At 49.2% G+C, this 15734-nt stretch overlaps 5 protein-coding genes; 2 read left to right on the forward strand and 3 right to left on the reverse strand.

Annotated features, from left to right (window-relative positions):
• Nucleotides 1–11: 11 nt before the first annotated feature.
• Nucleotides 12–756, forward strand: FFUJ_00119 (uncharacterized protein; the record flags this gene model as incomplete). XM_023573648.1 has 2 exons in its annotated part: nt 12–441; nt 494–756. 2 exons carry the CDS (start codon nt 12–14, stop codon nt 754–756), a joined length of 693 nt encoding a protein of 230 aa, XP_023425336.1.
• Nucleotides 757–954: 198 nt separating this feature from the next.
• FFUJ_00118 (polyketide synthase) lies at nt 955–9135 on the reverse strand (the record flags this gene model as incomplete). XM_023573649.1 has 12 exons in its annotated part: nt 955–2115; nt 2169–5690; nt 5739–6705; nt 6758–6908; nt 6962–7607; nt 7661–7746; nt 7802–7872; nt 7924–8014; nt 8065–8407; nt 8455–8726; nt 8782–8926; nt 8974–9135. The coding sequence occupies 12 exons, from the start codon at nt 9133–9135 to the stop codon at nt 955–957; spliced, it is 7617 nt and encodes a 2538-aa protein (XP_023425337.1).
• Nucleotides 9136–10439: 1304 nt separating this feature from the next.
• On the reverse strand, nt 10440–11850 carry FFUJ_00117 (related to integral membrane protein PTH11; the record flags this gene model as incomplete). XM_023573651.1 has 5 exons in its annotated part: nt 10440–10932; nt 10983–11377; nt 11430–11537; nt 11588–11607; nt 11658–11850. 5 exons carry the CDS (start codon nt 11848–11850, stop codon nt 10440–10442), a joined length of 1209 nt encoding a protein of 402 aa, XP_023425338.1.
• A 1648-nt stretch (nt 11851–13498) lies between these two features.
• On the forward strand, nt 13499–14983 carry FFUJ_00116 (related to Tri201-trichothecene 3-O-acetyltransferase; the record flags this gene model as incomplete). Its single annotated transcript, XM_023573652.1, has 1 exon — nt 13499–14983. The coding sequence occupies one exon, from the start codon at nt 13499–13501 to the stop codon at nt 14981–14983; it is 1485 nt and encodes a 494-aa protein (XP_023425339.1).
• A 34-nt stretch (nt 14984–15017) lies between these two features.
• Nucleotides 15018–15470, reverse strand: FFUJ_00115 (uncharacterized protein; the record flags this gene model as incomplete). Its single annotated transcript, XM_023573653.1, has 1 exon — nt 15018–15470. One exon carries the CDS (start codon nt 15468–15470, stop codon nt 15018–15020), a length of 453 nt encoding a protein of 150 aa, XP_023425340.1.
• Between the last annotated feature and the right edge of the window lie 264 nt (nt 15471–15734).

Genomic DNA, 15734 nt, shown 5'->3' on the forward strand with positions numbered 1-15734 from the left:
GCATCGCCAAAATGGTCAACAAGTTCACTATCGTCATCAACAACAGATCGGGCAGTTCCCAGAACTACACCCTCTTCACAGAAAAGCCCGAGGTCACCGGTATCTCCAAGTCTAGCATCTGGACCAATGCCTACCAAACCGCCGATGGCACACCTGATGGTGCCACCGCCGAGTTTGAGTTGTGGAAGAACTACTACGCCATAGTCGGCAAGTGGAAGGGCGGTGCAAAGGACGGCGCCAAGGCGTTCGTCTCCCAAGCTCAGCCTGTCACACTCGGCTCTACGGCTGGCGACGGTAGTCTGGTTTCTGGAACTACTCTCAGCATCTCTGTTGCCAATGGAAATGCATCTATTGATAGAGCTGCCAACAACGACACTGCCCGCTCTGGTGCTTTTGAAGTTGATACTAAGAACGACTTTACCCTCGAGATCGCCACTGAGAGTAAGTCAACGATCAAAACCTAATGGTACTGGTACTGACTAAATGACAATAGACAATATCTTTGTTGGTGTCGCCAGTTCTCCTGATGGTAACGACCGCGTAGCAACCGCTACATTCAGGCCTGAGCCTGGCAATCAGTACCAAATCCAGCCCTCCAACGTCTTCTACGTCGCAACTGGTCCCAGCTTCCAGACTGGACAGCTCTTGGATCCCGCCAAGCTTGGAAGGCAGCCAATTAAGATTGACTTTAATGTTCGCTCACCTGTTGTCACTATTAACCATACTCCCGATGGCCAGCTTGTCGTCGCCAAGTAGGAAAATGCTTGGGTAGAGGAGCAAGGACAGTTGGACAGAATGAAGTTCTAAACTTGAGCTCACAGAGATTAACAATATGATATCACTACATTCTATAATACTGCCTGGAAAGAAACTGTGATTCTTGTCTCTTGCACCTCATATCCTTCAAAGACAGAATCACGCACATAAGCTCGACTATGCTGAAATTTAAGTTGTTCAAATCGAGCTTCGCGTCTCAACGACCTCTGCGACCCCGGCAATAGATATACTGCCAATGATATCGAACACAGCCACCGTAGAGTTAAACTCCTTGTTAATCCAATTCCTCAACTCAACCGCCATCAGCGAGTCTACTCCGTACGACGACAGTGGCTTGCTCGGCTCAACGTCATCAGGCGAGATGGACATGGCTCGCGCAAGCTTGGCAGCTATAGCCCGTATGACAACTCTCTGTCGCTCTCCCGCATCTGTAGACTTTTGGAAGACATCTCTCGCGTTCTCGGCGTGGTCAACAGCTTGGGTTGGTGTATTGTTGTTGCCTGCTAAGAATGAGAATGCGCTGAGGAGAGGTCGTTCGAGAAGAGCTGGAGGTTGCTGGCCTTCACTGAGGATATCTGCGGGTGTTCGCAGACCAAAAAGGACTTGTCCCTCAGACAGTGGCGGCAGCTCAATCTGATTATTCGGGTCGCAACATAGAGTGAGCAAAGCAAGTAACTCCTTGTCATCGATGGGCTGCATATCATTCGACGTCTGTCTCTGCCGTTGATACGCCTCTTTCTCAGCAATGATGCCGATGTTACTCATCCATCCGATGTCAAGAGACAGCGCATTCTGAGCATGCGCCCTCCGATATCTGGCTAGTGCATCTTGATACGCGCAGCCCCCAGCATAATTTGCACTGGCCATCTGACCAACGACACCGGCAAGAGAGGAGAGTAGAATGAAGAAGTCGAGATCCCTGGGAAGTAGTTCGTGCAAGTTCTTAGAAGTGTGTATCTTGGAGCGTATGGTGAGTTGCCACTGTTGGAATGTCATGTTGCTCTGAAATATGGCATCTTGAAGAACCATTGCGGCGTTGATGCAGCCCTTGATGGGAGGCATGGTGTGAGAGCATTCTTTCAGCATGACTGCGACATCTTCGCGAACAGATACATCGCACTTGGGCGCAACAATATTAACGCCGCGGGATGCCAGCTCGGCTACCAGCTGTGCAGCTGCTTCAGATGTTGCACCCGATCGAGAGGGGATAATCAGGTGTTTAGCTCCCCTGTCAGCCATCCATCTAATAATGGCTCGACCGAGACCTCCAGATCCACCGGCTACTAAATAGCTGGAATCACCATCGAATGTCCATAGGCGGCGATCTTGAACAAATTGCTGTAAAGTGTGAGTTAGCTAACAATATAACAGCCAGGTTGGTGTTGGCTTACCGGAACTACATCCCCTTGTTCTGCTGTTACTATCGCACGCTCGATGGTATCGTCTTGCAGTTTCCTGAAGCCGTCTTTGATGTCAGATATCTTGTAGACTGGTAATTGCTGGGGCGTTTGGATTTTATCTTCAGCTAGGAGCTGCATCATTGTTTTTGCCAGTTGGGTTAAGACTTTGGGCTTCAAACGCATGACATCGATGAAAGAGAAGGTGAGATTTCTTGACATGACCTCTGCAGCCAGCGAAGGAGTCTCTGACGTATCAAAACCACCAAGGCTGACAATTCGCCCGTCATCAGATACGGAAGAGAGTGGTGTGCGTGGTATGCCCCGGGAAAAGTCAAGCAGTATATCAACACCTTCTCCTTCCGTGACTCCCATCACATCTTGAAAAAGACATGGAGATCTACTGTCAAAGATATTTTCTGTGCTCATACCCACGGTGTCTATCAGCAATTGCTTCTCAGCCACTGTTGACACAGTAGCAAACACTTGAGCGCCCCTTGTCTGGGCAAGTTTGACCGCAATCTGACCTGCACTACTTGCAGCCGAGTGAATCAATACCTTTTCATTCTCTTGTACGCGTGCAATATTGAGAACTGAATGGCAGGCAGTCAATCCGGGAATTGTGAGCGAAACAGCATCTTCGAAGCTGAGCGAGTCAGGGATCTTACAGACGCCTCTTTCGTCGGCACTAGGATACTTCCTCATGCAACCAACAGAGATCATAGCCACGCGATCCCCTAGCCGAATGGTATTGTTGCAGTTCTTCCCAATACGGGTGACAACACCAACGCAATCACTGCCGAATTCCTTAGTTCGCTTCTCAGGGTGACCAAGGGCAATGTCAAGATCGCGAGAGGTTAGACCCCAGGCCTTCGCTTCGATTTCTACATCAGAAGGGCCAAGTTCCTCCGCATGGGACTGGTCTTCCACAAACTGAAGTGACTCGAGTGATCCTGGCTGGCTAATACCAAGCTTTAACGTTGGCCCTTCGCCCCAAGGTTTTTGTTGCAGTTGTTTGGAAACAAGGGATCGTAGTGCCGTATTAGTTCTCATATCTCGAACCGCGCGGCCTGTGGTGGTGACACCATCTCGAACAATGTACTCAACCTCTTTTGACGGAGTTTCAGTATCGAAAGCAGCTTTGTAGACTTTTGAGATGAAGTCTGGCTGTGACGCTGGGGCCATGTCGCCGTCCATTGCTAGGGTGACAATACGAGTTTCAGGCTGCTCAGCGCGGATGGAGCGGAAGAAGCCCTGAGCGACACTGTATTCTGGACACATTGGGTCGCTGATGCTGGCTGAGGTGACCCAGAGAAGGTTCGAGACTTTTCTGATCATAAACTGAAGGCTACCAAACTGTTCTTCCGAGAGATTCGAGAGGATACGCTTGTCTCCAGCTTCGGCGAGGCAAATGACAAGATCGTCACTTGTCGAATTGGCCAGCTCCTCATGAACTGGGCCTAGTGAGAATGGAACGATGACTGTACGCCGCTCTAGTGTTGGATCAACAAGTGTACGAACTTGATCTGCAAGCCCCGTCTCTTTCGTCGACGCCTCGTCACTAGTGAGCATGACCAGACGGCCTTTTCTTGCCTTTTGCTCAACTGCTTGCTCAGGCTCACTGGCAGTGGTGACGATGACACTCATAATATGACACTGATCATCTTGATAGTCTCGAATCACCAAGTCATTCCCTGAGAAGCCATTGTCCTTGAGACACTTATCCCAAAGATGCTCTGGTATAGCAGCAGAATGCGGTCTCCACTCCTCGCGAGCAACCCACCAGCCTGGCACAAGGCCAGCCATGAAGTTGGTAGCGATGTCATCGGGATTGATAACCTCTAGGAGGATGAGACGACCACCCGACTTCAGAGCTTTGCGAACATTGCGTATCGTGGCTTCTAGGTATGGGGTAGCATGAAGCACACTGGCCGCGATGACCAAGTCATAAGAACCAGGCTCAAAATCTTGGCTATCAATACTTCGGTCTAGATCGAGTGTCTTGAAAGTGATGCGGCCTTGGGACTTGAGCTCTGGCCATCTCTGACCTGCAGTTTCAAAGAAAGCAGGTGATATGTCCGTGTAGGTATACTCTGAGAACGCCAGTCCTCCAGTGAGCTTCTCACGTTCTTGTAGAGCTGATATGACATGTCCCGTCATACCACCTGTGCCAGCACCAACTTCTAGAACTCTCAGAGTTGGATTCTCATGCGATGCCAAGTCAAGGAGATAATTGAGCTGATCATCAGCGCAGAGATTCCGGAAGAGATCTGAGTAGAAGATGTCGGCCTGGTCAGACTCAAATACTACCTGTAGAGGGTCTAGCTCTCCGGATAGAATCTCTGGTAGCTTTCGGGCACATGTTGTGTATAGCTTCCAAGCTGGAAGTACAGCGTCAACCTCATCTAGCATAGACTCAAGCTCCTCGTTACTAATCTTGATTGCTTCATCTTGATCTTCAGGGCATAGCTTGCTAACGTGGTGTTCCATCCACTGGACTTGACGCTGCAAGTCTGTTGGGACTTTGGAGTTGTCTATACGCTTCAGTACACGAGCAGCTACGAGCTCAAGTGTACGACAGAGCTTCGAGTGATTCTTCAGGACTGCATTGTCGTCTTTCGGCACAGCATGAGCGGCGCATAATCGTGTAAGTTGGTCTGGACCAAGCATGCTGAAATGTGGCTTCCACTCAATCGAATAAACCAGCTTCTTCTCCTTTTGGGTTATTCCACCCGAGACAGCAGATGTAACTGCACGCTCGATGCAGCAAAGGACTTCTCCATCGTCAGCCAAAGCCACCACCTCGCCTTGCTCTCCGTAACCGTGAACAGTCGGAGTCGCGCTGCACATCCACTGAATCGAGGGTGTTTTCCATGCTTTGGAGGCGAACCATGCATTTTCGAGTCTTATGGGGACATTGGCTGCGGGTTGCTGACCAGAGCCAGCTCGAAGAACTTGGAAGGCTTGGTCGAGCACAGCTGGATGGACTAGGCCCTTGGTAGTGAACTTTGGCTGTGGTAAATCAACGCTTGCCACTGATGAGTTCTCACCATCCCACTTGATGTTGCGCATCAGCTGGAACCAATCGCCATACTGCAGTCCAACCTCTGCCGCATCATGGTAAAAGACGCGAGAGTCGATGGGTGAAGTACACATCTCAGCTAATTTCTGATACTGACCCCGTATGTGCTCGTGGTTCACTTGCCGCTTCTCGTACCTATCTGTATCCTGATATTCGATCGAAATGTTCGCAGTGAAGCACTCGACCCACTCAATGCGTGAGTACGTGAAGATGCTGATGTCGAACTTTGCATCATGCTGCGTGTCGGCAACTCGCAGGCGGACCTGGGTCTCGAGACGATCCTCCCAAGTTTCTGGCACAATTATTGGGTTCATAAACTCAGCTTTCTCAATGTTATACCCAGAGGCAGCATGGCCAGATGGAATCATCTCTTGAGCAGCCTCAATAGCCATGAGGAGCATGCCAGATGCTGGAAACAGGACAGTGTCACTAATCTATGATCTACGTTAGTAGTGCCGCAGTATCTTTATCATGAAAGTCACCTTGTGATCTCCAGTCCAAGGAGATGAGTCAATGCTCCAAAAGTTCCTCCATCGAGGCTCTAGTGGGTTCCAGTCAGAAACCCTCACCCCAAGCAACTCTCCCTTGACAGCCTCCCGTAGTCTGAAGTCTCTACTGATACGTGATTCAGCCCAGTATCGCTGTGATCTGTCGAATGGATACTTGGGACAATCGACCAGAAAGTTCTCCTTCTTGTTTTTTTGGTTGACTGCCGAGATGGAAACGGGATAGCCTTGGCAGAATAGCTGTCCAGCCAGTTCGAGGGTGGTTTGAGCTGCCGGGTGCGATCTATGCAAGACATAGTTGTATCGTACTCCATTGGCCGCAACGGACATGTCACTCAAGGTGTCTTTCACGGGCCTTCGAAGAGCTGGATGAGGACCAATCTCAATCAAGTCAGTTATGTTAACCAAGCCAAGTTTGCGTGCTGAGTTCTTGTTCACAATGACCTGCACTACTTCGGCGAATCGAACAGGTGATAGCATGTTGTCTACCCAGTATTGGCCAGTCGACAATATCTCTGGATAAATCCTTTTGCCAGTGACAGACGAGACCATTGGGATACTAGTCCCATCCTTTCTCTTGGTGAGTCGCTCCAGTGCAGCAAGGTACTCGCTCGCGATGGCTTTCATGGATGGTGAGTGATATGCAACCCCGGTATTGAGTTTCTGCGCAAAGATGCCATCTTGATCAGCCTGAGATTTGACCTTGTCGATAGCCTCTTTGGTCCCCGAGAGAGTGACGTTGAGCGGACTGTTGATGCATGCAACATTGACTGTAGTGACACTTGTTTTCTCCAGATACTCCGAGACGTGATGCGGTGCAAGGTTAATGGACAGCATGGCGCCGGGAGATGATGTGTTGGCCTCTCTTAGCTTTCCAGCCAAAAGACCACGGAAGTAGGACACTCTACAAGCGGATTTTAGAGACAGTCCGCCGGATGCATATCTAGGACGATTTAGTACACTCATTCGCACTCCAGAGTATTGATGATACGTACGCTGCAGCAATCTCACCTGAAGAATGGCCAATCAACACCTTGGGAGTGATACCGAAGCTAGCGAGCAGATCGACCAAGGCAATCTGCACAGCGGTTGCAAGCGGCTGGCTATGCTGAGGCAAGTTGATATTTTCTCTGCATCTAAGCTCGCCTAATCGTAATCGTCAGCAAGCTTTTAGGATTTGATTGATTGGATTTACTTACCAAATAGGTTCCACGAGCACCCAAAACTGGAATAGATCTTGCTGATCTTCTCTAGAGTCTTCCGGTAGACAGCATACTGTTCAAGACCCAGGCCCATATTAATGTACTGCGCGCCTTGACCTGTAAACACAAAAGCCAGGCCAAGGTCCTCTGAGCTTCGAATAGGCTTTGAAGACAACAATGCTTGCTTGGTTGACCCTTCAACTACGGCAGAAGCTCTCCAAAGCATGTTACTTCGGCGTGTACTAAGAGTAGATACCAGAAACTCGAGATTCTTACTGTTCCCTGACACCTTCTGGTTGTAAAATTTGTCGTAAGCTTCGATAGTTCTCTTGGCTGCCTTTTCGTCGGCAGCAGTCCATACTAGAAGCTTGTGACTTTCGACGTCTGAGTGACCATTTGCGACACCATTAGTTCCGTTAGTCCCGTTGGTATGAGCTGCACCATATCCATTGGTAATACCTGAACCGTTTGTTGCAGGCCTTACGAAGAGGGCTGTGTTATGGATACCGCTGAGGCCACGATCCTGTAAGTAGTGAAGTGCATCGTCAAGAACTATGTGAGAGTTTGAGCCCCCAAACCCGAAAGAGTTGAGAGATACCCGACGGAGGCCTTCGGCAGGCCACTCGATGGTCATCGTTGGTACCTAACGTAGTTTCAATCAACATGGGGTATAATATCTACGCATTCTGTACTTACGGTGATGTTGTATGAGTCCGCGTTCAGTGCTGGATTCATCTTTCGAAGAAGCGCGTTGGGAGGGATGACTCCTTTCTCAAGTATCACTAGCAGTGTCAGTTCGAGTACTTATCGCCTTAATATGTAGATAGGTAATATTACAGATGCATTTGACCAGACTTGCAAGTGCACTGGCTCCTTCAAGATGCCCTATGTTTGCTTTCACTGAACCACTGTCCATTCCATCAGTCAACACTCTTCTCTGAGTGAAAGAGACGACTTACACGTAGAGTGGTTCCGAATGAGAACGATGTTCTTGAAAGCACCGCCTGATAGCTTTGACCTCGATTGGATCACCGACGGGAGTACCCGTGCCTTGAGTTTATGGTCAGCTCATAATTTGGACGGGTTGCGATGACACTTACCGTGAGCTTCCACATAGCGAGTCTCCCTCATCGACAAACCAGCTTGCTTGTAAACATGCCGGATCAGCTCTTCCTGAGATTGAGAGCTTGGCTGTGTGAGAATCGGGGTATGGCCATCCTGGTTCGAGCCAATCGATCGGATCACAGCTCGAATCATATCACCATTCTCAATCGCAGCTTGTACAGGCTTCAGAACAACGGCAATAACTCCTTCACCTCGTGCATACCCGTTGGCCCGTTCATCAAAGCTATAGCAAACGCCATCAGGCGAGAGAAAGCCCTGGTTAGCCAGAACCTGGAAGATGCTAGGGTCAAGAAGAAGGTTTGCGCCGGTCACCACAGCCTGTGAAAATTAGTCAATCATTAGGTTCGAGGTGGGCTATCACTTACACATGAAGCATCGCCGCTCTTCAGAGCTTTGCAGGCCATATCAACAGCCGACAAGCTACTAGAACAAGCAGTATTGACGTGAATACTTGGCCCACGAAGGTCAAAGTACCAACTGACACGGTTCGGAATAATACACGAGACAGTACTTCCAGTCACAGCCGTTCGCTCCAAGTTATCTGGGTCCACGGCCGTCATTCTGCTGTAGTCCTCCAGCATAGAAGCCGAGAAGACGGCAGTGCGAGAGCCCTTGAGACTGTCAACGGAGAGACCCGCTACAAGACAAATAGTCAGTACATCTTTATTATGAACGGTTTTAGGATGTTTCACCATTCTCGAAAGCGTGGTAAGTAGCTTCCAGCGTCCAGCGCTGCATCGGATCCATGGCCGAAGCTTCTTTGGCCGTGAGTGAGAAGAAGGGAGCGTCGAAGGCGGCGACATCGTCTTCGATGAAATGCCCTCCCTTTCCATTCCACTATAGCAGTATCAGATATGTACCATGTGCTGGATGGGAAGTACAACCTTCTGATGCTTGTTGTTGGCAAATGAATCTGTCTTGACACGACTCTCGGGCCAGTCGGTCATCAAGTTTCGTTGGTTCTCGAGAACATCCCAAAAGGCATCATCATGCTCCACGCCCTGAGGGAGCTTGAATGAGTATCCAACGATTGCAATATCATTCATCTTGTCCTTTCTGCTTTGATGATCGTATAGCATTCAGAAAGGAAAACTCTACAGAAGTCTAATATTCTACTGTGCCAAGACTCATACCACTATAATTCAGGAGAGAGCGTTACTAGTCGGCCAACTACTCTATCGGTACCCTATGGATGTTTACTGTCGTTCGATAATACAGCCCTAAGTGGTCTTGTCTCTCCACTGTAGTTCCTCCGAGGCATTTTGCAGAACGAATAAACATTCCTATCTCGTAGTAGCCTTCGAAGCTACTGCACAAGAATCCTTCGAAAAACAGACTTTAACCTCGGAGGAATGCTTCAGGTTTGAACTAATGCATCAACAGAGTTTGACACGGAAGAGGTCCAGTTCGACCTGCATATATACGACAGAAATAGGCTCTATTAACGAAAATACCAGTCAACTTGGAAGGTGTCTGGCATTGATTCCCCTTAAGCTGGCCATTTCGAGGTTAGCATCGGGGAACTAGAACAAGGCGACGCGGGCCGGCACGCCTTGAAATAGTCGAAACATAAGCTTGAAGTTAATAAACCTAGCTCCAACCGGTCCGCTTTCGAGGACCGCTCTAGACTTTGTCCGTCTGCCACGTCGCTTGCTGTAAATGTCCCTCTTTGGAAGGTCTTGTAACGTTAATAGCCAATGTCCGGAAGTCTGTAACTTACCCTGTACTGACCCATTTGCCGAAAAACCACGCCGCAGTCCTGAAACTTTGCAATCGCTGATCTGTCGGGTAAATTGTGCTGAATCCTCCGAGGCGAGCGGCGAGAGAGGAAGCTAGGGGAACTTCCGGGAAAATCCCAACCCCTGAAGAGATCAGCGCTCATCCCTGCCCATCACTCTGCCATTCGTATCATTCCCTGCTTGGTGGAGACAATTAATGAGACTTTGCTCCTAGCGAGGACCAACATCATATCATGACTGCTTTTCATTACGAATTCTTGTTTCGCCTCCTTGCCAAGGTTGGTTTCTCGTTCTTGGTCAAATAGGGATTTTTACACGACGATCGGACGTATCCTGCGTCTCGGTATGCGCGATGTAACATGGAATGGCCTCATTCTATGTCATCAGTCTTGTGCTGTACTCACAGACTTTTAGAGAGCACTCATTAATGCTGATGCAAAACTTTGCTCCTCAATTATTAACCCTCGGTATCTGAAGGCTTAGCCAAATATTTATTTTTAGATGATACAAAATCTTACACCAACAGTAGTACTTTACAGAGTAATAATGCTACCAAACCAACCCTTTTTATACAGTTCATGCAACATCGGCCAACTGGCAACACTCCTGCGCTATACACCCCAGGGCTTATGAGACGCCGGAAACGCAGCATGGCCTTCCGAATCACTTGTCGAGCGATTATCCTGCGTAATCTTGATCTGCGTCGTCCGAGTAATACCCTGCCCATTATTGACATTATCCCGCAGATACTCCGTCGACTCAGATCCCTTCAGTGTTCCCAGCGGCACACCATCCTCATCTAGCTTGTAGTAAGACTTGGGGCCCGTAGAGGAAAGCTGTGAACCCTTTGTCCCACTTTTGCCATATCGATCTCCAGTGTTTGGGTTCGTCGGGGCGGTGTTCATGCCGAATGCACGCTTGATGTTGCGGATGACGCCGGTTTCTTTGAGAATCTTGGGGATACACGGGACGCAGACGATGAAGAAGCCGCAGGTCATTTCGGCGGTGGCCCAGAAGACTAGAGGGGCGAGGGCGTATAGAGCATCGGCGGCTTTGCCATACTTGACTGTGACAGCCAATCTGAAAGCAGCAGACACGCAGGCTCTGTATTTCTGTGTTAGTAGTTGTATGATGAGCTCGAGACGTGCACTTACAGTAGACCAAGTCCAAAGATAACAGATACACCCATCCTCTTCTTCCAAGACATCTTCAGCTTCCAGATAACCTGCTGGGGTAGCAAAAAGATGGCGATATCGCAGCACAAGTGGATCGTAGCAGATGCGACCTGAAGTTTATGCAAGTCCCAGCACTTGGCACCAGGAATTCTAAAGTCCCAGATGGCTTCATGCGGGTTGCACTGCATATTCAGAGCAACGACAATAGCGGTGTTGGACGTAGCTTGGACGAACCCAATGATTATGCACCCCCACCAAAAGATGCTCTTTGTTCGTGTGCCTTTCGGCACGAAGAGGCGACACCATTCAACGAGGATCGCGATCTTGAGAAATGGGAGGACGAAAGAGTAGCAGACTCCAAAGATAAGAACCCACTGATATATGTCAGTCTTTATGTTTGTACAGTTTGGGTGAAGGGATACTCACGTAGTTTGTGGGAATTACATCCTTGAGACGGACATTCCATTGATGCACGAAATATCCAGGCGTATCCACCATCTTGAACGTCGCATAGGCAGCACCCCAGTAGTTGCCCTTGGTTCTGTTAGAGATCATGTAAAGCACTGTCAAAGGATCAAACATACATATGCCAAGGTCGTAAGAACTTCAAAATCCGTTAGCCATGACTCAGGAAGGATCAGGCGCCCTACTCACTCTCTTCGGTCTGAAACTTCTTCAGCAGATAAACGCGCCCATAAGCTCTCAGAAGGAAGCATATCGTGGTAATAACCGCACAGAGAATCAGAACAGTATATGCCAGGCCATTCTGATTTGGGGGATCGTTCAGATTCGACACCTCGCCCTTTGGAGGCGCAAGGGCCGGTCCGTCCAGATCAATGGTAGCCATGATGGAAGCACAGGACAATAACAAGGTCTCTTGATCTTCAGGCACAAGAGGTCCAGGAACAAGCTGACTTTTAACGATTCTACGGAAAGACTTTGATCCCCCGTATTAAGGAGAGTTTAGTACCAAACGTGGCGAGCCTCAACCCCGGTATTTCGGGTCCGGGAGGCGAAACAGTAATTGCTTTTGGACGTGATGCTATAGCAGGTAACTGCCTATTTACAAGGTCATTTACTACTAAAAGGTCTTGTCGGTGCAAGCCGTAATTGAGTTACTGATTGAAACATCCGTTTGCGTTAATGTCCCCGTCTGTGTTCTCCTGGCGATCATATCCAAGACTAGCTACCAGTTTCCGAAATCCTGGCTCATCGAAATCTGGTGGCATTGGCTGCAGCGGGTTAGACATTGAAAGTTCCAGGGGCTCGTGGCGGGAGCTTGTGATAGTTTTCTCACAAGTTTGCTCGGGACGTTGGTGCCGCCTTTGAAAAGCCTGATTATGACCCTGTCTAGGCTGAGAATGAACTCCATATGGTGGAACCTCGGCTACAAGCTCATGCCACTTCTTGGTCAAACGAGCAATTAAGTTTATGATCTGTTCCTGGCTAAGCTTGGCCCGAGCCTTGTGAGGTTGAACTACTTTGTCACTGGCGTCAATTGTGAGAAACCTAAGTGAACCTATGATTGATTAGCAGCCCTATAGCATTAAAATGATTCTTTTGTGAGTGCAAAACGAGAGACTGTCTAGAATAATATCCGAGACTGGAAAACGGCACCCGGAAGGATTCAAGTTCCCCACCCACCAAGAGAAAAGAACGCAAGCAGGGGTGAACCAACAACATGTGATCAGTCACTGCAATTTGAATCCTTCAGCAAATGGCTTCGAACCTGTTCCAGCAGGGAAGATCCTTAAAAAATCTTAGCAGATGCATATACGCTGACTACCGGGTTACCGGAAATGTTACACCCGTCTGCAGGCCAAGACAACTACTCCCCAAGCATCGGGTCCCCCATCATGACATTATGCTAAGACTCCAGTTCGTTTTCATGCTACTCCGTAGGTATCTGTAATAGCATTCAAGCTAAGACTATTAACGTCTGATCTCTCGCATAGCAGACGGCGCGGACTTTTTATTAGCTCCCGCCAACGTCCCGCTCCAGATTTTAAAGTTCCTTGACCCCTGGTTCCCTGTTGGCGTTGCATAAACTTGGCTGACTTGGCATTGTTGGTAACATCTTCATCAGAAATCTGCAGATGATCGGCACTTCATATCCTTGGATAATTGTCGGAGAACCAGGTCCCTGGTATCCGTAATGCTGCGTTGGTTCAAGACTTGGCTGCACTGAAGGATCAGGCCACTTCTTTACGTACCTCGTTGGTTGGTCCCAAGACTATTGTTCCAACTTTTTCGTCCATTCCATGCTGCCAGAAACTCAGTTCCATTCTTTCGTATAGCAAGCCCCTCACTGTTAATGCTGATAGCTTCTTAGAAAAACCAGCTAAGAAGAAGAAAGTGGCCACAGAATCATACTGCCAAGAACCCACTTTCGGCTACCAGGCTCATAAATCCAGCTCAATCTCACACCCATACTCTTCCCCATCACGCATACTTTCACACACACATCTCACCATATCCACCACGCGCCCCACGCCATGCCCAAGCAACAGGTCTACCATCTTCACCCACTGGGCTGGGAAAACGACCCCGAAGAGGAGCGCTTCAAGGTCACCACACTCGACTACCTCACCGTCTGCAGCTACAACAACTACGCCCTCTTCTTCAAGCTAGAGGACTCGGAGAAAGAAAGAGCCGCTGAGATCCTCAAGGCTGGGCTGGAGAGGACGCTGGCTCAGGCGAGACACTACTGTGGGACCATTGAGAAGGATCCTGGCGGTGGTCACTCGTTTACCAAGAAGAGGGATAGTACTGTGAAGTTTTTTGTGCAGTGGCTTGATGCACCTGAGGATGCGGATAAGTATCCTTCGTTTGAGGATCTGGAGAAGACGAACTTTAGTGCTGTGACGCTTGGGGATCTTGAGCAATGGAGTGTACCGCCCATGACATATGGTGAGAAGCCAGAAGCACATCCTGACAACAGTCCTGTCGTGTCAGCCTTCAAAGCCAACTTCATCCGCGGTGGTCTTGTCTTCAACATCCATCATCACCATTATACCAATGATGTAATGGGCTGGGCGGGCTTCGTCCATCAGCTAGCTGAGAACTGCCACGCTGATGTGAACGGCACCAAACATCCAAGCTGGGACCCTCTCAACCTCGACGTCTCGCGCCTCATCAAGCAAGAGCCCCCAGAAGACCAAAAGATCGATGGCCCAGCTCCCCCAGAACGCCACCCCGCCCATCAAGTCGGTGTATCTCTGCTCTTCCACCTCCCCAAGAGCAAAGCAGCCGAGCTCAAAGCTAAGGCTACTCCTACTGACGGAACATGGATCTCGACATACGATGCCTTCTCAGCCTTCATCTGGCGCAACCTCACGCGTATCCGAGCGCCCGTCTTCAACCCCGATCCGAACTCGACTTTATACTGGTGTGAGGCGATTGATATGAGACGACGAATGCACAGCCCAAAGGTGCCACCGCGCATCCAGCACAACGTCATGTTCGCTGTGACATCTCCTACTGCGCCTGTTACGCAACCAACTGTCGCGCAGATAATGTCGGAGTGGTCGCTGTCAGAGTTGGCGTCGTACATCCGTCGCTTGACTAATAGCGTCACGCAAGAGAACCTTGACAAGACGCTTGAGATGGTGGCAACCATTCGCGACAAGACGTCACTGAACACACGAGTTGATGCACAGCCCCCGCTGTCGATTCTCCAGACCGACCATCGCGATGCAAACATCACTTCGGCTGACTTTGGCTTCGCGAAGCCAGCTACGTACCGTCACCTACTCGATCGCATCACAGAGGGTGTTATCATTGTGTACCCACCTCGCGACCCATCGCCTGAGTCAGATGAGGGATGCGAGTTTGCCATCTTCTATGAGAAGAGACTTGCTCAGGACTTGATCAATGATCGCGAATGGAGTGAGTACTTCGAGTATAGAGGCGTTGATGCTGAGGATGCCTCTGAAGCCAAAAAGGCAAATGGCACAAACGGAGTGAACGGCTCGTCATAATTGTAGATATATGTAGTCGTCTTGAATTAGCTGATTAAACGCTCAATACCTTCCAGTAAAGTCTTTCCATCCTCAAACTCTCCATAAACCAGTCATCACCAACCTTCTTCCACGTCTCGTGATAATGCCCACCGCCTGTTCCATGAACACCACCCTCATGTTCCTTCGTCCCAGCATGATACGTAACAGCCCAGATAGCCTTGATCTCATCAGGTGCAATCTGTTCCATCTCCGCTGGTCCAACAATATGAATCGTCTGCATCGTCTTGAACTCATTCTCGAAGAACGCTACCCAATCTTTTGTAGATGGCCACGAGTACTCAATGTCTCCCTTTGTAATCACACTGCCATCTGGATTGTGGAAGAGAAACGTCGCGTTGGGAAGCATGATGCTGTCGAAGCGGTTCCATTGATTGGAGTCGGCGAAACGACAGTATTGCGCCTTCTTGCGCTGGATAATGGCAGCGGCTTCGGGAGAGACCGCCATTTCGATGAAGTAATGTGCTGTCGTGGGCTGCATAAAGGGTGTGAGTAAGTAGTGTCATCTGGGTTGAGATTATACATACCGAACGGGATTTCTCTGTACAAGGCTGTAATAAATAAGGTTGAAGTTCAAAAAGGCTTGGCTCTCATCTTAAAAGGCTTTTTTTATAGTGGCATTAATTACATAATGACGAGGCTAGTGACCCAACATAGATATTCGATTGACCAAGAGAAGGACTGCTATTTTGAAGAACATCGAGGCAAAGCA

The sequence above is a fragment of the Fusarium fujikuroi genome, chromosome FFUJ_chr01 (genome assembly GCF_900079805.1).
Source record: "Fusarium fujikuroi IMI 58289 draft genome, chromosome FFUJ_chr01".
Lineage (NCBI taxonomy): Eukaryota > Fungi > Ascomycota > Sordariomycetes > Hypocreales > Nectriaceae > Fusarium > Fusarium fujikuroi.